General features: G+C 41.9%; 1 protein-coding gene across 1 annotated transcript in view; it reads right to left on the reverse strand.

The window, feature by feature from the left end:
* The window catches only part of SLC35F4 (solute carrier family 35 member F4), a 244159-nt gene extending 221346 nt beyond the window's left edge, over positions 1-22813 (reverse strand). Inside the window, exon 1 of the mRNA XM_058567008.1 lies at positions 22711-22813. Coding sequence (XP_058422991.1) covers positions 22711-22813 — 103 coding nt within the window. The remainder of the gene's footprint in view (positions 1-22710) is intronic.
* Between the last annotated feature and the right edge of the window lie 721 nt (positions 22814-23534).

Below are 23534 nucleotides of genomic sequence, written 5' to 3' on the forward strand. Positions count from 1 at the left end.
ACCCCTCCAGTGGATGGGGGGTAATGTGACCTCCCCTGGCAATGCTGTTTGGGTTCCTGTCAAAAAGGTTCAGTCCTGGGAGCATGGGGAGGGGGTCTGTTATTTCTACTTGGCCAAGCCTCCTGAGGGCAGAGCCAAATCTCAGCCTCCTCTAAAGCAGTTTAACAAGTTGAGAGGTTTCAGCTTCTGGGTTTTGTGAGGAACAAAAACTCGTCTCACCTAAGCCACCAGCAACTCCCCGACACAGAGCAACCAAGAGAAAGATCTAAAAGGCTGGAGTAGAAAGGGTTTGAAGCTCGGTTTCTTCCCATCTGGGCTTTTTCCTAATGTATTTAGAACATTTCTCCCAATTGTATAATAAAAAATTAAAAACTGAATTTGCACTCTTGTCAGATTCTCAAAAGAATTAGAATATGATATTCCTGCAAAATACTCAAAACTCCTAAACAATTTCAATAGCTCTGCAGGATGTTATGACCTCCTGGAAGCTTCTCTTAAATTCAGTTTTTGTTTGTGGTTTCCATCAAGTATCAGGGACTTCATGTTCAACTCTCATTGAAGAAAGGAATAGTAGGAATAAGTCATCTTAAAAGGTAAATGGTTACCCATTAAGCATAAATACAATTGACTTAACATTTTAAAAAACCCACTGATCGAAAACTGGACAGCCACATGCAAAAGAATGAAAGTGGACCATGTGCTATCGCCATTCACAAAAATTAACTCAAAATGGATCAAAGACCTGAAGGTGAGACCTGAAACTATAAAACTCATAGAAGAAAATATAGGCAACACACTATTTGACATTGGGTTTAAAGGAATCTTTTCGGATGACATGCCTACCCAGACTAGGGAAACTAAAGAAAAAATAAACAAGTGGGACTTTATCAGACTAAAGAGCTTTTATAAGACAAATGAAACCAGAATCAAGATGAACAAACAACCAACCAGCTGGGAGAGAATATTTGCAAAACATACATCTGACAAGGGGTTGATCTCCGTAATATATAAAGAACTCACACAATTGAACAACAAAAAAACAAACAACCCGATCAAAAAATGGGCAGAGGAAATGAACAGACACTTCTCCAAGGAAGATATACAGATGGCCAATAGGCACATGAAAAGATGCTCAACATCACTAATCATCAGGGAAATGCAAATCAAAACAACACTAAGATACCACCTCACGCCCGTTAGAATGGCTATAATCACCAAGACAAAAAACAACAAATGTTGGAGAGGATGTGGAGAAACAGGAACCCTCATACACAGCTGGTGGGAATGCAAATTGGTGCAGCCTCTATGGAAAACGGTATGGAGATTCCTCAAAGAATTAAAAATAGAGATGCCCTATGATCCAGCCATCCCACTACTGGGAATCTATCCAACGCACCTGAAATCAACAATCCAAAGAGGCTTATGCACCCCTATGTTCATTGCAGCATTATTCACCATAGCCAAGAAGTGGAAGCAACCTAAGTGTCCCTCGACTGACGATTGGATTAAGAAAATGTGGTATATATATACAATGGAATACTACTCAGCCATAAAAAAAGACAAAATCGTCCCATTTGCCACAACATGGATGGGCCTGGAGCGTATTATGTTAAGTGAAATAAGCCAGAAAGAGAAAGACAAACACTGTATGATCTCACTCATATGTGGAATATAAACCAACACATGGACAGAGAAAACTGGACTGTGGTTACCCGGGAAGTGGGGGTGGGGGTTGGGCACAAGGGGTGAAGGGAGTCATATATGGGGTGATGGACAAACAAAAATGTACAACCCAAAATTTCACAATGTTAGAAACCATTAAAACATCAATAAAAAAAAAAAAACAAAAAAAAACCCACTGATCTTATTAATGTTGCAGCTGAGAAAGTTGGAAAGGTCCTTCGAAAGACATGCATCCAGAAATGTTGGAAATAAGTACAGTTTAAACAGAATGGGGCTGAATCTAATGATGTTCAAATCCTGGCTGGATGAGGCATCACTACAACCACACTTGCATTTCCAAGGCCATTGATAGAGGTCTGCATTGCATCTTGAAGAAGCCTCAGTAATGTGAATAATGAAGGGCAAAACTATTAGACCCACAGAGCCAATATTAAAGCAATATTGGACTCCTTTTTCTGAAAAGGACAACAGCAGCACCAGTATCAACATTCCAATGATGGAAGTCACAACTAGAGAAATTTCATTCGATATTAGAGCAAGCATTGATAGATATTAGAGCAAGCATTGACAGCTAAAACTGATGTATAGTTAAAACTTCACAAATACCATTGTATACTCTTCTCAGCTACTGTGCCAGGCACCAATGACCTAAAGCTACAGACATCTATCCTTTGCCACAGGAATAGATGATGTCCTCTTCTTCCCTCCCCTTAATAGGCTTATTCCTTACAACTTATGGATGCAGGAAATAGAGAATCCTTCTCAAGAGGCAAAGTTGCCTTCTGGAAGCAAGTTTTCCTCAATGTGACCAGAAAGATAGCCTCTGAAATATCCAGGCAAAATCTAAAAGGAGCCAGCTGGGGCTCAGGAGGGGGGCAGTCTCTTCCTGTCTCTCCACTGCCCTTCCTCCCTCTTTCTCTAGAAAATGGTGAGATTCTAGATACCAATTGGATCTTAATAGAGGTCTCTCTCTCTCCCTCTCTCATACACATACACACATTCACACACACACACTCACACACACACAAACACACACAGCCTGATTCTCAAGGCCATCTTGTTCAATCTCTCCTCTTCTTTCCAAAAAGAGCCTTCAGGCACAGCATCCATTTGAGGTAAAATTCAGACTTGGGGGAGAGGGAGAGGTCCCCCTTTAGTCCTCAGGCTAAGCCCTTTACCAGAGCTGTGCATTGCAAGTTAAGGGCACTGCTAAAAACGAAGTAGAAGTTCATTAAATTCTTACACAACTTCAGGAGGAGGTGGAGGAGATGAGCCACTGGAGGGTCTGAATTTTACAATTTTACAATATGAATTTTACAATTTCTTGTTACTCTCTCTAGTGGAGAGTATGGGTTGGGAAGCAGGCAGCTCTGGGTTCAAACTCGAGCCCTGACACCTGGTAGCTGTGCCCTTGGGCAAGGAAACCTCCCTCGGCCTCAGTTTCCTCATCTGTAGCATGGTGATACACCCACTTCACAGATAGGCTGTGAGTGTTCGTCAAACCATGTATGTTAATGCCTCTTCAAGTGTAAAAATGCTGTACAACTGTCAGAGAGTGGTGGTGGCATTGCTCAGAATTCACAGCCAGAATCCTTTGAGTGCAATGATAAGTTAAGGATCCTGCTATTTCTTTCAGTGTTTGTTTGTTTGTTTGTTTGTTTTGTAAGGAAGATCAGTCCTGAGCTAGCATTCATGCCAATCCTCCTCTTTTTTTTGTTGAGGAAGACTGGCCCTGAGCTAACATCTATTGCCAATCCTCCTCCTTTTTTTCCCTTTTACCCCCCAAGGACCCAGTAGATAGTTATATGTCATAGTTGCACATCCTTCTAGTTGCTGTATGTGGGACGTGGCCTCAGCATGGCCGGACAAGCGGTGCATTGGTGCGCGCCCAGGATCCGAACCCGGGCCGCCAGTAGCGGAGCACACGCACTTAACCGCTAAGACACGGGGCCGGCCCTCAGTGTTTGTTTTAAGTCTCATAAACATTTCATCTTTATTTAATCCTCAAAGATTACTCTGCACACAGTTCAGCCTTACATTGGTTACAATCCCACCACGGCTGTACATAGTACATATTTGGGTATAATTTTCTATTAAAAGCCACAGGATAGGTAACGCCTTCTTAAGTTATAGCATATGCTGAGATTCCCATTCTTGGTTTTCTTCCCTAATAAGCTTTCATGTGCCAGATGTTATGCGTGTTAGGGGTTTTACATGCACAAGCTTTACACAGAGTATACAACCTGAAAGAAGATAGAACTCTATAAACAAGTACATCAGACACTTTGCCTCATTCTCCATCCCTTATCAAGGAACCAAACCTGAGTCAGGAAGGGTACTGAAGTCCAAAGCCACAGAGTATATCCCCTCTCTCTTTTTCACTTCCTTTCTGAGAGACAGATCTAAGTCACACCTAAGAGATCCATCGTGAAATTCCACACTCCTAGCAAATACAATCAGAATGTAACAGAAATCAAGCTGAGTAATAAGGACATTGAAGACAGCTTTATTAAAGACCGCACAAGGGACTGAGGGTAGAATTTAACATCTGGTATGGCCTTTGGTTCTCTAATAAGCATAATTGTGTCACTTTCTCTGAAATAGGTGAACCAGTATTTATTTAGAAAGGAAAAAAAGCAAGAGAAGTCTTGGACCATGGTAATCAGATAATCTGCTTCCACTAGAATTCAATTGCATCACCATCAAAATAATGTCCCAAAGGGAAGGGGACAAGATATCTTCATCAGAAGACTCATCTGAGTCATGCTTCATCAAACTAGTGGGATTCCTGCCACATGGGTAAATTCCCATGTTGCCAGACTATGGGGACAAGTGTCTAGGAGAAGCAGATTGCAACGGTCCACTTCCTCTCAGTCAGTCCTGGAAACACAACAGGCAGCTCCAACATGCCTCTGAGTGAAACTCCCCTTGTCCTTTGGAGACTCCAGGCCAAGTAACAGGAGAGTTTTCACTGCATTCTCACCTAAGGGGCAAAATCACTAAGAGCAAAGTACATTTTTGTTCCTGAGAATCTTTAGTGGATTTTTCCCTGCAATTCACTCGTACATACATCTTACAGATTAGATCCACTACAAATTTACATGAAGTCACATGCTAAGATTTTAGTAGTCAAGAGTCTTTCCTGAATTAGCTGAAGGGAAACAATGCTTGGAAAATCTCAAATGAACTCATGAGTCATTAACAATGGTTTTCACCCCATGCATTCAGAGCCCAGAAATGCATCAGAGTGGGTACAACGCATAAGTGGGGCTGTAGAGAATGGTGGGAGCACACACTACAGGCCCCAGCCCAAAGCCTCTTCAGTCTCCAAAAAGACTCCACAGAGAGGAGAGGATACGGATACCCAGCTGGCACCAGGAAAGAGAGAGAGCATTCCAGGGTTTTGAGCCATCAGCGCTACCTAAGTGCCTCTGTGGACTGGAACTGGCCATGAACTGTTACCGGTCTGTGACAAGATAAATGCAGAAATGAGAGTAAGGATTAAGAAAGCTTTACAGCAAGTTGACATTTCTGTGATATTTCAGTGCATGATTATTTTTTCTATTAGTTCATTTTTATTGATTTTGCAAGAGTTTTGACCTATGATGAGTTGGAATTTTAAAAACACAAACTGGTTCTTCACCACCGATAGTTTGAGAAGCATTGCCCTAGCCCCGTTCACAGTCTTGGCTGTTCATTGGACACTTCTGCGGAGCTTGAAAAAGTACTGATGCCTGGGTCTCAATAACAGAGAATCAGTTTTAATTGCAATGGGATGCAGCCTTGGCATTGGGATATTTTTTAGAACTCCCAGGTGTTTCTAATATGCAGCACAGTATTCAAGAACCACTTTCCTCATACTGGTAAGCGATTAGGGGATGCATTTAGGACTTAGTGAACTGGGAACACAGAAAAGTAATAACTTATTTTATGCTACTTTCAAAATTTGAAAAATATTTTTCAGTTAAAGTTCAATGTTTTATTAAAAACAAGGGTAAAATGGATGAATGCCATGATACATAGTCATGTTACGCACAATATTTAATGTAAAGTTTTTATTGCAATATAAATGTGTACAGAAAAGTACACAAACCTTAAGTGCACTGCTTGATGATATTTTCATAAAGTAAACACATCCGTGAAACCACTATTCAGATCAAGAAATAGATAATGCACAATATCATTTGCCCCCATGTTATGACATCTAAAATAGCTTCCCACTGGGAGGAAATAAAGATAATGTACTCTGCCACTATGAATATGACATTTATCTTGGTTTACAGTAGATCTAGTTTAAGTTGGAAGATTTCAAGGAACAGAAATAGAAAGTACAATGATTCTTCCTGGTAAAGATGGCAGTTTGAATACACAAATCTTTATTTGTTCATTAAGGAAATTCCACTGAAATGACAATAAGAGAATTTTTTAAAGGCGTAAATCAACGGGAATCAGGAGAGGAGACAAGAACAACATTTTAGAAGTCGAAAAGTGCTGAATGACTTGTCAGGCCTGAAAAAACTGAAACCTAAGCTGAGAGTAGAGAAAATGAATATTAGTCCAATTTACGACACAGAATTTTCCAAAGTTACCAGTTACCACCTTAAAAGGGATGACAACGAAGCTAAAATCAGTAGTCTTGGTTAAGTCTGTTTAAGAAGCCTGATGGCTTCCTAATCCTCACCCTCACTCTATACAGCATTTGACTATGCCTCCCTTCACTCTGGCAAAGACCAGAGCTTTATTCTCTGGAGAGGCCCAAACAGGAGTCTACAGGTTGAAGGTTGAGGTACCATACCAAAATCATGGAGGAATTAAGTGAACTTAGGCACACTGCTCACTAAGATGCCAAGGTTTCTTTCCTACTTTCCTAGCAGCCAGTCAGAACATTAGAAAAGCCTTCTATGGTCCAAAGGAACAGATCTTAAGAAAATGACATTGAAAGTTCTCAAGGATAACAGCCCAGCTGTTTGACAGTAAAGTCATAATAGACAAGCCCCTGTTGGGAGACAATTCTCCATGAGTCTCTCCTGCATTTCTGAACATCTTGTGCAGGACCTGATAGCCTTTTGTCCTAGACTACCTTTTCAAGACCCTGTATAGTGAACACTTTGGAAGGTAGAGATAATGTCTCCCTCTAGAACAGAAGGCAGGTTTATTTGCTAATGTCTCCTTCTGGCACAAAGGTTGGGTAGGTTTGCTTGCAGGGCATTACAAATGATTGGGATTTCCTAAGCTCAGGATTCCTCAGCTGTGACAAAAACCTACTACATAGTGAGGATCCATGTTGCTTGCTCTGTCTTGTCCTTGTGGAACTTGGGGAGCAAGGAGAACCACCGTGAGCATGAAGCTCACGCTGCTTGCTGAACTATGAGTAATAAAGTCCTTTGTATCTGACCCAGAAATCTCATGTCTTCTGCTAGCATCCATGAAACTGTAGCAGACTAACTTGTTAGCTTGAAGGTGGGGTAAGACCTTTCATAGTTCTTGACATCCTTAACCATTCTCACAGCTTCCAAATAGTTTTGGAGTCCTCCACTCTAGAATATAAGCAGATACACAAAAATCACAAAACATCCAAGAATATTGACTAACAATAACAAAAATTTTCTTCAAAAAAATTTTAAACTTGGAAGAAACAGCCCAATCAACAGAAGAAAACTTCAAAAAATGTATTAGGAATATCCTCAGGGAATAAGAGAAGCTATTATATCCATACAACAAGAAACAGGATGCCATATTTTTAAAAGAAATATTAGGAAAACAAAAGAGAGCTATTACAACTTTAAATGAAACTTTAAGTGAAAAACTTAGTAGAAGAGTTTGAAAATCAAGTCAAGAAAATATCCCACAAAGTACAACAAACAGACAAAGAAATGGAAAACAGGAAAGCAAAGATTAGAATCTAGGTACTTCATTACAGCATATGCCATTAAGTCAGCCATCCCATCTCTCAACTTCTTGCTATAAAAGAGAATAAATTTCCTCATTACTTAAGCCAATATAAGTTCAGTTTTCTTTACTTGCAGCCAAATTCATCCTGGGGAGATCTTGGGAACTAGCATGTCTTGGAAAATGATAAACTGGTTTTGGGTCTGCAGCAAGGGATAAAAATGGATCAGCACCTTTATCAAATGAAGTCCTCTCCCCAAACCTGCTCATTTGCCATAACTTTAATGCAAACGCTGGAGACACCAGCAGCTATGCTATTTCCCGTTAGCAAATAACTATATATCTCACACTGCTTCCAACTCCTGATTTTCTGTGATACTTATATAAATATCATCTAAGGAGAATGCCTGTTCTATGAGCTTTTAGGAAACATGAAAAGCTGTAATGTCAAACTGTATCTGCAGAGAAAAGTTGGTTGTGCTGCTTTGGTGATGAAAGTAGCTTTGCATATCAGTGTAACTTGCTACCTGATACATCAGCATGTAGAAGCACCCAAAACATTGTCAATGATCCCACAAGAAACCTTTTCTATTGCATTGAAAGTCAATTCCAACAGAGCCAGTGAAGAGAACGTAGAGTTCTCCTTGACTATCTGGAAGCTAATGTCTTTCCAGAAACCGTGACTTGAAATCTTTGAATGACATTTGGGAAGACATTTGTATCACTTTTGAGAGAAAAGGGAAGCCCATCTTTAGAACAGAAAATTCAGTAAGGAGAAGTTCATTCTTCACTTTGCTGCTTTATAGATATGTACATGGTATACTTTTTCATTGAAAGCCTTGAAGTCTCTATTATAATGCAGCTGAAAACCACAAGCTCTTTTGGAAATACGTCCTCAGGAAAATAAAGATCCAGAGTGACACCATGTCAGGAAATGTCAGTGCTGACAAACAATCTGGAGGGACCTAGATACATGGCAGGATGGATTTGAAGGCTAATTCTGCTTAGACAACCTTAACATTGAAACAGCGATTCATCACCCTTTCTTTGCTGACAAAGACAGCACAAGTGATGCAGATCTCGCCTCAAAGATGATCTCATTTTATTCCTAGGTATTTTATTCTTTTTGTTGCAATTGTAAATGGGATTGTATTCTTAATTTCTCTTTCTGCTACTTCATTGTTAGTGTATAGAAATGCAACTGATTTTTGTATGTTGATTTTGTATCCTGCAACTTTACCATATTCGTTTATTACTTCTAAAAGTTTTCTGGTGGATTCTTTAGGGTTTTCTACATATAAGATCATGTCATCTGCAAATAGTGACAGTTTCACTTCTTCCTTTCCAATTTGGATCCCTTTTATTTCTTTCTCTTGCCTGATTGCTCTGGCTAGGACTTCCAGTACTATGTTAAATAGGAGTGGCGAGAGTGGGCATCCTTGTCTGGTTCCTGTTCTTAGAGGGATAGCTTTCAGAATACCGTATGATTTCCTTCATTAAGTAGTAGATAATAACAACAATAAACAAACACATAGAGACAGAGATTGGATTGGTGGTTACCAGAGGGGAAGGGGGAGGGAGGAGGGCGAAAGGCATAATTCAGCACATGTGTGTGGTGATGGGTTGTAATTAGTATTTGGGTGGTGAACATGATGTAATCTATGCAGAAATAGAAGTATAATGATGTACACCTGAAATTTGTACAATGTTATAAACCGATGTTACTGTAATAAACACAAAATTAAAAAATTAAAAAGTTAAAAATAAAAAAAAAAGATGATCTCATTGACTTGAGTACGAATGAAATGATGTGACATTAATTCAACTTGAAGAGTTTTTGAAAAGTCTGGTGTTTCTTGATACACCCTCCTCCTGCAAAATAAGCTATGAGATCCCTAATTTCATTTGCTACCACATATCCTTGTGAGTCAGAGTTTTTAGGTGTTAATATTTTTATGAAGTTGAAGTCAACTGGATGCCAAAGATGAACTGCATAGTCTCATGGCTAAGACCACTCCAAAATTTCAGCTTCTTATTCAATCCAAACTATAAGAGTTTTATCACTAAAATTCAATTTTGAATAAAAGTTCATTTTTATTTTAGTTACCAAGTTTGAATTATTTCAATTTTTTCAGATATTGTCATTAAATTTTGCACACATTCTCATAAAATAGAAAAACAGATACAATTCATTGGAATTCATTTTTATAGGTTGTTCCTGTGAACTAATAAATTTCAAGTGTAATAAAATAAACTGCATGAAAATGTTTGGTGTATATGTGCATTTTGGGGGGTAATCTATAACTTTATTTAGATTTTCAAATATTTCTGTGTCCCCCAAAATGTTGACAAGCAAAAATGTAAAAACTGCTATTCTACACTATAGAACAATCCTCTAAAATGGTATGTAATTACCATGTCTAGTCATAGGTCATTTCTAACATGAATTTAATTCAATATCACCTTGAAAACTAGTAGTTACATTTTCAAATGTGATCTGATCCAGGGCCTAAAAAATTGGCCAAGACGTTCCTATAAAATTGAAATTATCTTTTCAAGTTCAATGCATTGAAAGCCTACCTAAGAGACGTGATGACTAAGTACAGTGCAGTCCCCTGGATTGGATCCTGGGACAGAAGGAGAACCTGAATGGAAAAACTGGTGAAATCCAAATAAAGCCTAGCATTTGATTAATGGTAATGTACCAATATTGGTTTCTTAGCGCTGACAAACACACATTGGTAATGTAAGGTGATAATGATGGGGAAAACTGGGTGAGGGGTGTACAGGAACTCTCGGTATTATCTTTGCAACTTTTCTGTAAGTCTAAAAATATTCCAAATAAAATGTTGATTTTTTTTTAAAAAGCGTACTTTAAATTTTTAACAAGGTTTAATCACTCCACAAATAATTATGGAGTGTACAAGCACTGTTCTTTGTGCTGGGTACACAGTATTGAACAGAACAGATCCATCCTTTCCCTGAGGGAGCAAAGAGACTAGTGGGCAGGAAAGACATGAAACAGTCACATATTCAACATCAACTGTAATTGCAGTTTGTAGTTAGTGCTGTAAAGGAAAAATACATGAGATGAGAGAGGTTCAAGGCTGGAAAGGCCTCTCTGAGGCAGCGGCACTTAATATGATACCTGAGGGACGGCTGGGAGCCAGCCAGGTAACAGCACCAAGAAGGAGTAAGAGCTTTTCATCAGCCTGGAGGAAGGAAAGGGCCTGGAGCACATGTCAGTGTGACCAGAACACAATGAGGGCACGGAAGGCGGTGCCAGCTGAAGAACCCGACCATGTAAGACCTTGTAGGCCAGGTTCAGGGTTCCACAGTTTTCCAAAGAGATATAGGAAGCCACTAAACACTTTAACCAGAGGCATGGCATCACCTAATTAATACTTTTAAAAGATCACCATGGCTGCAACGTGGATCTGGACTAGAAAGGAGCAAGGGAAAAAGCTCCCACTTGAGGTGCTCACAATTTTTTTAAAAAATTAAGGAGAAATAAAAAGTTCTCAACTTCTAAGTATATTTGTTCTAAAAAGTCCTTGGGAGAACACTGGTACACTGCTGGTGGGAACGTAAACTGGTGCAACCACTATGGAAAACGGTATAGAGATTCCTCAAAAAATTAGGAATTGAACTACCATATGATCCAGCTATTCCACTGCTGGGTATTCATCCAAAGAATATGAAAACACTAACTCGAAAAGATATATGCACCCCTTTGTTCATTGCAGCATTATTCACAATAGCCAAGACATGGAAACAACCTAAGTGCCCATCAAAGGATGAATGGATAAAAATGTGATATATATACAATGGACTACTACTCAGCCACAAAAAAGATGAAATCTTGCCATTTGCAACAACATGGATGGGCCTTGAGGGTACTATGCTAAGTGAAATAAGTCAGATGGAGAAAGACAAATACCATATGATTTCACTCCTATGTGGAAGATAAAAAACAAACAAACACATAGATACAGAAAACAGACTGGTGGTTACCAGAGAGAAAAGGGGTAGGGGGAGGGCAAAAAAGATAAAGGGGGTTATTTGTATGGTAATGGATAGAAATTAGACTTTTGGTGGTGAACACAATGTAGTGTATACAGATGTCTAATTATAATACTGTACACCTGAAACCTATATAATGTTATAAATCAATGTTACTTCAATAAAAAAATAAATTAAAAAATAAAAAAAAGTCCCTGGGAAATGATACTATCATTTTAGATGTGTATATTGTTTCTTTAGAACCTGCCACCATAACTCCGGCAGAGAAGATGGTGCTCTAAATGGCTCCCAAATCACTCAATCTGGATCTTTCCTCTAGAATGCCTAGGATTAAACATGGATATAAACAAAAACACAAGATAGGGGTTGACCCAGAGGTGTAGTGGTTAGGTTTGTGCACTCTGCTTCAGCGGCCCAGGGTTTGTGGGTTCCGACCCCCAGCATGGACCTACGCACCGCTAGTCAAGCCATGTTGTGGTGGCATCCCATATACAAAATAGAGGAAGATGGGCACAGATGTTAGCTCAGGGCTAATATTCCTCACCAAAGAAAAAACAAACAAAAACACAAGATAGATACCAAAATCACATGACTCGGAGCTTAGCAAGGTCAGCAGTGAAAACCTACAGGCTCTAGCACTCTTAGGAATCTCAGCTTTCAAAAGACAGAAAGAATTCTTAGTATGTCTGGTTTTCAGGACCATAAAACCATTATTGACACCTCATTAGTGCCATCTTGGCATTAGCCCAGGGCTAAATACAGAAAATCCCAGACTGCAAAATAGTGTAATTTTCAATCCCTGTTTAAAATATACAATATTAAATGTCATTCTCAATTACTATACCTCGAGTCTGAAGGAACTGGTGTGTTGCCCTATTTGACCAAGAAAAAGAAATACGTCTTCCAAACCTGATGTAACCAGCAGCACGTCAATGAAACCTAATCAGCAGTCTGCAGTGCTGGCTGGGCACTTTCAAGCAGAATGCCCTGGGGACTTATACCCTAAAGACACTTGGATTTTCTCAGTTTGTAGGAAGACAGTGTCTATAACCTCACTAAATATTATCTAGATACACTCTAACGGCTGTCAGGACCAGAAGAAAGAAAAGATCGGATCTTGATTAAAGCCTATGATTTGATATGAAAAACTTTTTATGCAAAGCTCTGTGAACCCAATAGCCATTAAGTTGACTGTCCAGCCAACCGCTCCTTTTCTCTTTTCGTCTTCCCCCACGGTCAGTACGGTTACAGGACAGAGCCTCTGGCAGCCATGATTGAGTAACTTGACCTTGCCCCGAACCACCACAATCAATAGGATGAAGAGTGTGCGCTTGACACAAACTGGGCAAAAGAGTCCCTTTCCCCAGGAATCTAGATTTAGAAGTAAGAGGTTCTTGCTCAGTCTGTCTGCTCTCTTGAATAGAGGACATGTAAACACTGGAACTGCAGGCAGAGGCTATTTTCAACCATTTGGACGAGGAACTAGAGAAAGCCAGCCTGCAGCAAGAGACAAGAACGGAGAACATGTGCCAGAAGAAAGAGAGAAAAGGCAGAGAAAGAGAGTTTCCTGTTTTCCCTACAACACTTCGGGACCTGAAGCTAGCTTATCCCACCTTGTCCCTGCCCTTAAAATCCATGGGAGGGGCTGGCCCAGTGGCGCAAGCGGTTAAGTGTGCGTGCTCCTCTGTAGCGGTCCAGGGTTCGCCGGTTGGGATCCGGCGGGCACGCACGGACACATCGCTTGGCAAGCCATGCTGTGGCAGCGTCCCATATAAGTAGAGGAAGATGAGCATGGATGTTAGCCCAGGGCCAGTCTTCCTCCGCAAAAAAAGAGGATTGGCAAATGTTAGCTCAGGGCTGGTCTTCCTCACCAAAAAAAAAAAAAATATCCACGGGAGACTCCCAGGATCCTTTTAATCCCTTCTATTTTTGCTTCAGCCAATTCAAGTGGAATCCTGTGACTAGAAACCAAAGAAGCCCTCACTCACGCTCCAGGTCTCTCCATTTTACATGGTCTAAATAACTGAGAACCAGCTTGCCCAAATTCTTTAAGCCAAGATCTCTGAAGTAAGAAACCAACTCCAGCCTCTCACAGCAAATAAATGCAACAAAATGAAAAATGCTTATCCTAAAACATTAAGTAGAAAAGAAGCAGGGCACAAAATTGTATATATATCAGAATTGTGACTACACTATAGTGTGTGTTTGTCAATAAATCAAGAAGTGAAGCCCTATATGCATTAGGAAGATTGGAAGGAAATTAACCAAAATGATATTTAGTTGTATTAGGGTGACAAGATTATTTTCTCTTCTCTCTATATTCCTCTGTGTCTGAGTAGTTAAATACCTTATAACTTAAAAAAGTTACAACTCCAAAGACTATGTAGAGTTTGTAAATACGTTTATAACATGACGATGCATTTTTAAAGGAGCACATAAAATGCCCTGTTAAGTTTGCTGCTATATAAATTGCCCAAAAAGAAACTGCCCCTTTAAGACTCCACATATAAAAGGAACAATGCAATTTACAATAGATTGGCTCCAAATTAATCCTCAGCCTTCACTTCCTCTCTACTGTCTGCCCTCCCAATCCTATCCAACCCTTCCTAACTCATCCCTTGCTACCTATCTTTAACCAGGATTCCACCCTTCCCCTCTTCTACTCTTCCCCCCTTCCTTCCAGCACCCCATCCCCACCCCTGTAATCCCCTCTACTTTGATGTCTGGGTACCTGCGTTTCCAGACATGCAGATCCATCCCGTCACCCACAGGCCCTAGATTTGTCTCCTCTCTTTTGGGTCACCCCATTGGGAATAACTTCGCCACAAATGGCCGCCAGCCCATTTTAAACTATCCCTGGGGCAATCCGGGTAAGAGTGCCCCTTTCGGTTACAGCACCATGCAAGCCAGAAATGGGTAAGGAGTGGAAAGCAACATCCAAAAATAAAAAACACTGGGACGTTGGATAATTTGTAAATTATCTTTAACATTGCTGAAACACAATTTTCAATAACAATTCAAAGTACAGCGTTGGATATGAAAAAAAAATAAGTGGTAAACCATTTATTTACAAGGAAAAAGTGAGCAAGGCTCTTGGAAATCATGAAACTGATTCTATTGGTTTCCCTCCATAACCACAACAGCTTCCATACATTGAACTGGGTACCGTGCCAGACATTCCATATATATTATCTTACATTATCCTCCCAATGACCTGTGAAGCAACTATTATTATCCCCATTTTATAGGAACAAGATTGTTGATCTGAGAAGTTAAGTTACTTATGCAAGTTTAAAAGGCTGGCAAGTAGCAGAGCAGGGTCTTGTGGTCTTTGCACTAGATCTCATGACCTCAAACAGGTCTCAGATAAGCTTTCTAAAGCAAGTGTATCTGAAACTTAATGTTAAACCCACGTGTTAGCTCATAGTAGTAGTAGTATTTTATAATACAAATACCCAGTTTATATGTAGATTTATATTTTAAATGAAAAACACATATCAGAATAAATATTGTAGAAACTACATTATCCAATATTGATAATATATACAATTATATTCAGTATAAACATAGCCCTTATATGTTACAGTTAAAAACTATGTTACAAAGACTTCTCAATACTATATATCAATGGTAATTATTTATAATTGTTTACAAAACACTACCTATCATATAAAAAGAAGCATAAAGCTTCTTATCAGGGTATAAACAGAATACGAACCAAGAGAAATATTTATTGCATTCGTTTCACTAGTAAGAGACAATTTTATAACTTATTCCAGTTAGAGTGCTTAAGTGTTATAGTAACATTGTACCATGAAAATCAATAGTAACCACTTCGAAAGGGGAGATCACATCCTATTTCTTATAATTCTAGTAATTTTAAACTGTATAAAAATTTTCCTTTTCCTCCATTCAAGTACAAAAAACGTTATTAAGGAAATAAGAAGGATGCAAATGCAGAAGTTACAACTGTAAAGGTAAAGTGATCATAAAATACCATTTGGTGTATTCTCATTCTCTGAAAAGGCACATCTGCTTGATTCATTCATAGCTGATGATTTTTTTCTTTCCCTCCAATCACCACCATCATGCACTCTTTCTGTGAAAATAATGATCTCGCCAATTTCTACAAAGGACACTATAATCATTCATTCGTTAGTACAATAAAATTTATTGAGCACCCAGAATGTACTAGACACTTTGCCTAAGATGAAAATAAATAAAGATAAGCCCCTGCCTTCCCCAAGCTCTGTGGGTGAGACAGTCTTGTGTAAAGCAAACAGCCCAAAATAGTGTGCTAAATGCTGGAGCAGAGGTGAGTCTACAGTATTACTAGAGCACAGAGGGAGGATTAACCCAGCCTGGGGCAATCAGGAAGCTTTACAGATGACAGGACATTCACACTCAGCCTTTAAAGATCAATAGGAGCTTTCCAAAGAATGATGAAGGAGACACAGGGAGACCAAGCCATTCGGGCATAGTGTACAAAGGCAGTGAGGAGCAGAAGGGCATGGGGACAGTAACGTTATTAAAACAGTGAGTTGCTTGATGAGACTATGACCAGGGTTTGTGGAGGCCATGGGGGATATGAAATTAAGAAGAAAAACTGGACTAAAAATCCAACAACTTAAGTAGACTAAGGTGCTTAAATATATGGGAGACTATGCATACGTTAAAATAAATTATTAAAAATATATAGACCAATGAGAGAAATGTTCAGTATGAAATAATAAGCATTTGCATGTGTCTATGGATATAAAAAAGACTGAAAGGATAGTGTTAACCAAAATGTTAACACTAATCACCTCTGGGTGGTGGAATTATGAGTAATTTTGTTTTAATCTCTTTTTGCTTCTCTGCCTTCCAGATTTTCTGCATTAAGCATGCATTACTTTAGCAATTAGGGGAGAAAATGTGTGCTAAAATAGAACAATGTAAGCTGGGTTCAGACCGTGGCACGCTAAGAAGTTTGGACTTTATTCCACAGAAAATGAAGATTTATTCCAGGCATTTGATCAAGGATGTGAGATGAAGAGATTTGCATTTTAGGGAATTAAATGCTGTTAAGGTATGCATACTGGATTAGGATCTGAGGCTGGGCGAAAGATGTGATGGCTGGAACTAAGGCAGGGACAGTAGGGGTGGAAAGCACATGTTCGGGGTAGAATAGACAGGACTTGTGAACTGAATGTAGGGAAAGGGGAAAGGGCAGACTTTGAGAATAACTCCAGGTTTCTGGGCAACTGGTGAGAAACAGATATAGAATGCTAACAAGCATAAGAAGAAGGAAAAGGCAGACTTTAAGGACAGGATGATGAATTTAGTTTTGTGTGTGACATAAAGGACATCCAGGTAGGAATTCTAGTAGGAAGTTTGAAATATAGGGCTGGGTTCAGAAAAAGTGGACCTAGAAATACAGACACATAGGAGATAGTGAAGCCGTGGGATGAATGAGCTCGCTCAGGGAAAGTAAAGAGTGAGAAGAGACCACTGAAGCTAGCACCTCGGGAAATGCTAAGTCATCACAGCAGTCGGAGAAGTCAGAGAGCCTGAGAGCCAGAAGTTGGTAGAGCTCTTTTTGGAGACAGGATGATCACAGCAAGGGGAAGAAGTTTCACTATAAATTTACAGCTGCCAATAGAAAACAACCACAGAATCTGGTCACTACTGGGGTATAGAAAAAGCAAAAGGCCGACAGGTATAAAAGTCACAGAACAAAGAGAGGCAAGTGGCCACTGTCTGAGACCAAAGGTGGAGTGAAGAGAAGCAAAGAAAGCATATCAGAGTTTACTGAGTAAGGTGCTTCCGTGGAGGATGGGACTTGTTTGAAAGCTGTCAAAGTTGACCTACTGCACGGTTGTTCTGAGACAGTGACTTCTCCCCTCTTCTTTACAAACAAGGAAACTGATGTCCACAGAGAAGTGTCCCAGATCTCAGAGCCCGTTGCTGGCAGGTTTAAGATGAGAATCGATTTCCAGACCACTACAGTTTAATTCACTACATATCAATATACTGACTCCTTACATAAACACAAAAAGAAGGCTCACCCCAAAAATATCAAGTATGAAACATAGTAAAATATGCATAGATTTGTACTTGGACTTGACTTGTGGAAATGAACAACTTCTTATAGCATATCTCTCTCTCTGACCACCACCTCTGATCTTCCAGCTAACTTCCGCTAGCCCTCACTCCCACTGAAATTTCCAATCCATTGACCCCATCACCTTTTTAATCTTCCTAATCACCTTGATTTCTTCCCTTCTCTACTTACCCGCTTTAAATTCTATAGTCAATCATTACAATAATACCTCCCTTGCATACATTCACAATTCCCTTGCCCCTATTATTTTATTAGACCCATTGGATAATCTGCAACTCTGGTTAAATCCTTTTCTTCACTTGCTCTGTGCCTCCACTGTGTCAATGAATACAACAACCTACTGACCGGTCTCCACTTAAACTTGTGACCAGAAACTTTAAATGGGCCCTTTAAGGCAGCCAGACAACCTTACTGTACTTCCCCAGCCCATCACTCTCCCTCCTTAACTATTCACACCTTCCCTGTCCTACCACCTCTACCACCTCCTCCCCCACCCTCACTCTCAGTTGATGACCTTGCTTCCTATTTGGAGAAAACTAAAGCGACCAGAAGAGAATCTCAACAGACTCCCACCGCCTCAGTTATCCACCTTCCAGAATGCTCACCCGCACACTCTGCCCTCTATCCATGTTCCTATCTAAAGCAATGTCCTGTCCCTTGCGCACTAGAGCCAATACCCTCTCTCTCTAACATCACTAATTTTCTTTCTCTATTAAATCATTCTCATGTGCATGCAAACATGCTGTCATTTCTCCCACCTTTAAAAAAAAAAAAAAAAACTTTTTAACCCTACTACTCCCATTTCCTTTTGCTCCTCTTTGCACAAAAATCCTTGAAGAGTTGTCTATACTCACGTTTCCACTTCCTCCCTCTAATTCTCTCTTAAACACATTCTAATCTATTAGAATAGGTGGCATAAGCCACCTTACCTGCTCTTGTCAAGGTCACCAATGGTGCCCAGTTGCCAGATTCATAGTCAGTTATCAGGCTTCATTTTACTTGACCTTTCAGCAGCACTGGACTCAGCTAAACCCTTCCCTTTGAAACTCTTCATGGGCTTCCAGCCTATCACATGCTCCTGGTTCTCCTCCTACCTCCCTGGGAGCTCCATCTTGGTCCCTTTTAATGGTTCCTCCTCTTCTCCCCAAACTCTTAATGTCTGAGTGCCCCAGAGTTCAGTCCGTGTTCGTCTTTTCCTCTACACACGTTCACTCCTTGAAGATTTCATCCGTCTTAGGCTTTAGATAACATCCAACTGCTGGAAAATCCCTGATTTATATCCCCAATCAGACGTCTCCGACCTCCAGGCTTATTCTACATCTCCAATTACATTTAGCCTTTCCAAAAAGTTCTCCTTATCCCCTGACACCCTAAACTTTTCTACCCTGAAGCCTGCCACACTTCAGCCATCGGCAACTCAAACTTGTCAAACCAGAAAAGATGGGATCACTTTTCACTCCTCTCTTTCTTGCAGATACCATATACAATCCATCAGGAAACCCCACTGGCTCTGACTTCAAATATATCCAGAATCTGACCACCTCTATTGCTACCACTCTGGTTCAAGCCACCGTCATCTCTCACCTAGGTTATTACAATAACACACTAACTAGTCTCTCTGCTTCCACCCTTGCCCCAGTAGAGCAGTCAAACTGATTCTTTTGAAAGGTAAGTCAAATCACATCACACCTCTGTCAAAACCTGCAAAGGCTCCCCTATTTCATTCAGGGTACGAGCCAAAGGACTCACAATGGCCTATAAGGCCCCACTTCATCTGAGCTCCTGTATCCACAGTGCCCTCATCTCCAACCACTCTGCCAGTTGCTCACCCCACTCAGCCCTTCAGGCCCACTTCCCCTTTCTCTAGTACGCCAGGCACGCTCCACCTCCGAGCCTTGCACCGTAGTACGCCAGGCACGCTCCACCTCCGAGCCTTGCACCGACTGCTCCCTCTGCCTGGACCGCCTTCCTCCGGATGAACACATGGCCAGCTCCCTCACATCCCTCAGGCCTTTGCTCAGTTGTGACCTCCTCAGTGAGGCCTTACCTACCACCCTATTTAAAATTGCCACAATTACTTACACCCTCAGAATTTTTTACCCTTTTTAGCCTGTTATAATTTTAAGCAGCTATCACCTTGAAATATACAAATTATTTATTTATCTTTCTGTTTATTATTTATTGTCTGTCTCTTCCCACTAGAACTTAAGCTGTAAAAAAAGAAAACACTTTTGTCTGTTTTGTTCACTGAGGTATTCCTGGCACATAAGAGGTGCTCAGTTAACACCTGTTGAATGAATGAATCTATTTCCCCTACCAGATCATAAGTAACTTGAGGCGAGACAAATGTTTTAACCATCTCTGTTAACATGTTTAATCATATGTATATATCTATATATCTTTTTTGTATATAATATATATCTTTTATATACGTGATGTATATTATATATATATCATATATATTTATACACATTTCCTTTTTGTATCAGCCTGACTACTAGAATTTGTTCTGGACAAGGTACTCATCTTCCTGACTGGCAGGGGTGGTAGCAGGATGCATTAACATGAGGCTAATCATTGATGCATATTCTCAGACCTAAGTCCCCATCTTCCTCTAAAAAAGTAAATGGTACACATAGATCATCTCATCCTTAAGGCCTCATACGTGATCAGTCCGAAAATGGGAAAGTCATCTTGCCTTCACATATTATATATTCCTCACTACAGCCTTTTCCTAAATATATCCCTCCAGACTTCCCCCAAGCTGTTGCTTATTCTCCGTAACAGCTAAATCAATTGACCATATTGTACTGGTTTGCTTCAATGTGTTTGTTTACTAGTTGAAGCTTGCATTAAGGGCAGGATTATTTCAGGGCTCAGTTGACTGGCCCTTTTCCAGCTCTCTCCTCTCCTAGTCTCTCATTGTGCAAAATGGCAATCTCTACCTCTGAAAGCATGAACATCCTGAGAGTTACTTGACTATCATGTAATTCTCTGTCCTCGTCAGATTCTCTGGCTTTGCTGTTTGAACTCTGTGGCCTGACGTTAGGTAAGCGTCCATCACAAATAACTATGCCAAATGCATCTTTATCCCTTTACCTTCAGTTACTGTCCTCGCCAGTGCTCTTCCCTCTTTCTGTCCCGTTATTGTATGGCAAATGAAATACGTGCAGCTATTTTAGCAAGTATGAAAACATAATATGAACATGTCTTTATTTAAAATATCACTTTTCCAGTATTCTTTTTGCTTTGTTTTTTATTAACCAAAGTTCCATTGTTATAAAAATTATAATAATATACTGCCCTGAGTCTTGTAATTTCAAAGACATTCTCTAAGCAATCAAAATCCCATGGTTCGTAATCAAAATGTTCAAAGAGGAATCTAAGTAATTTCCACATGGTATTCTAGTGCCTTCATTTAAGTTTCTAGGGCTAAAAAGAAGCCCTTTGCCAATAGGAAAAAAAGAAGTTTTTGAGTCTAGAGTACAAAGATTTCAAACTGCATTCCACAGCGTGTTATTTTCTTTCCAGAAAATTCTAACACTATATAATTATTTTTGTATGGAAAATGAATAATGTAAGCCTCTAATGCTAAAAACAGTTAGACAGAAACCATCCAAATCAGATAGGCCTTTCCTAAAGCCAAATGAAATATTAAACTAGAAAATATCTGTGTGAGGACAGCCCATGGAAGAAAGCTCTTGAATTATTATTCAGTAGAGATGGAGCGTAGTGGGGGAGAATGTTACATGAAAAAGAAAAAGTGTTTTCTCGTCTATGAGTCAGGGTTTGTCTGTTTCAGAGAAACTGTAACGTTGATTGTACCCCAAAATGTCAAAGAAAAATACCAATCAGAAATGCATCTAGGAGCTTCCAAGACTTCTGGTTAAAAATAAGAGCAAAAACACCAATTAAGCACCGTCTATTGCGACAGAAATGCTTTGATATAGAAAAAGCGAAATCCCACCTGCATGGGAATTAATCCGCAGCTACGCCCCCAATTCAGAGAAAAAACGAGCTTCACTTCGGTCACTGGCAGAACTAATCCCAACAAATACAGCCACTGGGTTTGTGTATTGCGGGAGGGGGACAGAGTAGAGCGCACCTACATCGCCCTCCCCCCAAAACTGCTCCAGAAACGTGAAAACATCCGCGCCGCAGGACCTCGCTTAGCCGGAAGCGAGCCGAACCGAACAGAACCGCCGGCCGGGGCTCAGAGGCAGCCGCGACGTGCGGCGGGCGGCGCGGGCGGGGGGCCCCGGCGCTCCTCCCCCTCCCACCCACCCCGCCGCCAGTCGTTCGTACGGGCCCCTGGCTCCAAGCTCCGGGACTCCGAGACCCGAGCAGGTTCTTTCTCTGCCCAGGGCGGAGAACCTCCCAAAGACGTTTTAACAGGAGGAATTCCCGCGCTGGCCAGATCTCAGCAGCCCGGAGTGAACACGCTGACTCGGCCGGCGCCGGGAGCACGTCTGGGTCGGCCGCCCCGCCGGCCCCACCCCCGAGCCCATCCAGCCTGCGTCCCCAGCGCCCCGCCCGCAGCCTGGCACCCAGTAGGGGCTTTCGGGGAGTGCAGCCCCGAGGGCTGGCTTTCCGCTAAGTAAACAGCCATGTTAGCCTCCTCTGGTTGTAAATAAACCTGGGGTGAGCCGGCCGGCCGCCGTCAGGAGCGCTCACCGGGTCCCCTCTGCGCTTCCGCCCCCAAGGCTGCGCCTGTTTCCAAACTCCGAGGCGCAAACGGCCCGGGCCTCCTTTCTCTCTCTCTCTGTCTCTCTGTCTCTCTCTCTCTCTCTCTGTCTCTCTCTCTCTGTCTCTCTCTCTCTCTGTCTCTCTCTCTCTGTCTGTCTCGTGTTTCAGCACCGAGGACAGCGGGCACACTTTTCTTCTCCCCGTGGCCCCACCGCCAAGAGGGTGGCGTTGGCGGCGCAGGCAGGGCTGCAGGTGTCCGGACCGCGCGCCCTCCCGCATGCCACCCCCTTCAGCGCCTCGAGTAGGGCAGCCCCGCGGCGTCTTACTTTTCTGGCTGGAGTAACCCGGGTAATAGCCATAGTAGCCGGTGATCCGCAGGATCCGGTCCTCGATGGTGGCCACCCCGTTGGGGGCCGCCTTGACATCCATAGAGAGCGCGGGGCGGCGGCCCCGGGCGCCGAGGGGCAGCGAGCGCAGCGCGGGGCCCGGGAGCTGGTGCAGGTGCCGCCGCCGCCGCCGCCGGTGCTGATGTTGCAGCTCGTGCTCCCGCGCCCGGGCTCTGACTCCACCGCCCGGCGCAGCACCGGCTCCGCATCACAGCGGCGGCGGCGGCGGAGCGGCTCCCACTCGGCCGGCCTCTCCGTCAGCCTGGCAGCTCTCCCGCCCGCCGCCCGGCGCACTGCTGCCGGAACAGCGCCCCCTCACCTCTGAAGCCCACCGCGGCTGGGGGCGGGTGTGGGCGCCCCACCTGGCCGCCGACTCTCATCTTTAACCCTTTTGCGCCCTTCCCCGAAGAGTAGACATCCCCCAACCCCATCTGACAGAAGGGACGCTTGGCCCAGGGGCGTGGGAGGAGAATGTGAGACGGGGGCGGGGGTTCGGGGTGGGGGGAGAGACCCAAGCGGAACTAAGGGCTGTTAATGCGAGAGGTGCACACTGTCGCTCAGGGAGATGACACCTCCGGGGCGCCCCCAGGGCTTGGTCTACGCTTGGCCTCTACAGCACCTGGGGTCTGCTGATCTGCAAGCATTCCCAGGCGTTAATCAATTTTCGAAACTTGCCTAGAAGACAGGGAGTCTTTTGTCAAGAAATGAAAAGAAAATTAGACCCCAGCAGGTGGTACGTGGAGTGATTATCCAGGTATTGTGGA

This window comes from Diceros bicornis, chromosome 24 (genome assembly GCF_020826845.1).
Source record: "Diceros bicornis minor isolate mBicDic1 chromosome 24, mDicBic1.mat.cur, whole genome shotgun sequence".
Lineage (NCBI taxonomy): Eukaryota > Metazoa > Chordata > Mammalia > Perissodactyla > Rhinocerotidae > Diceros > Diceros bicornis.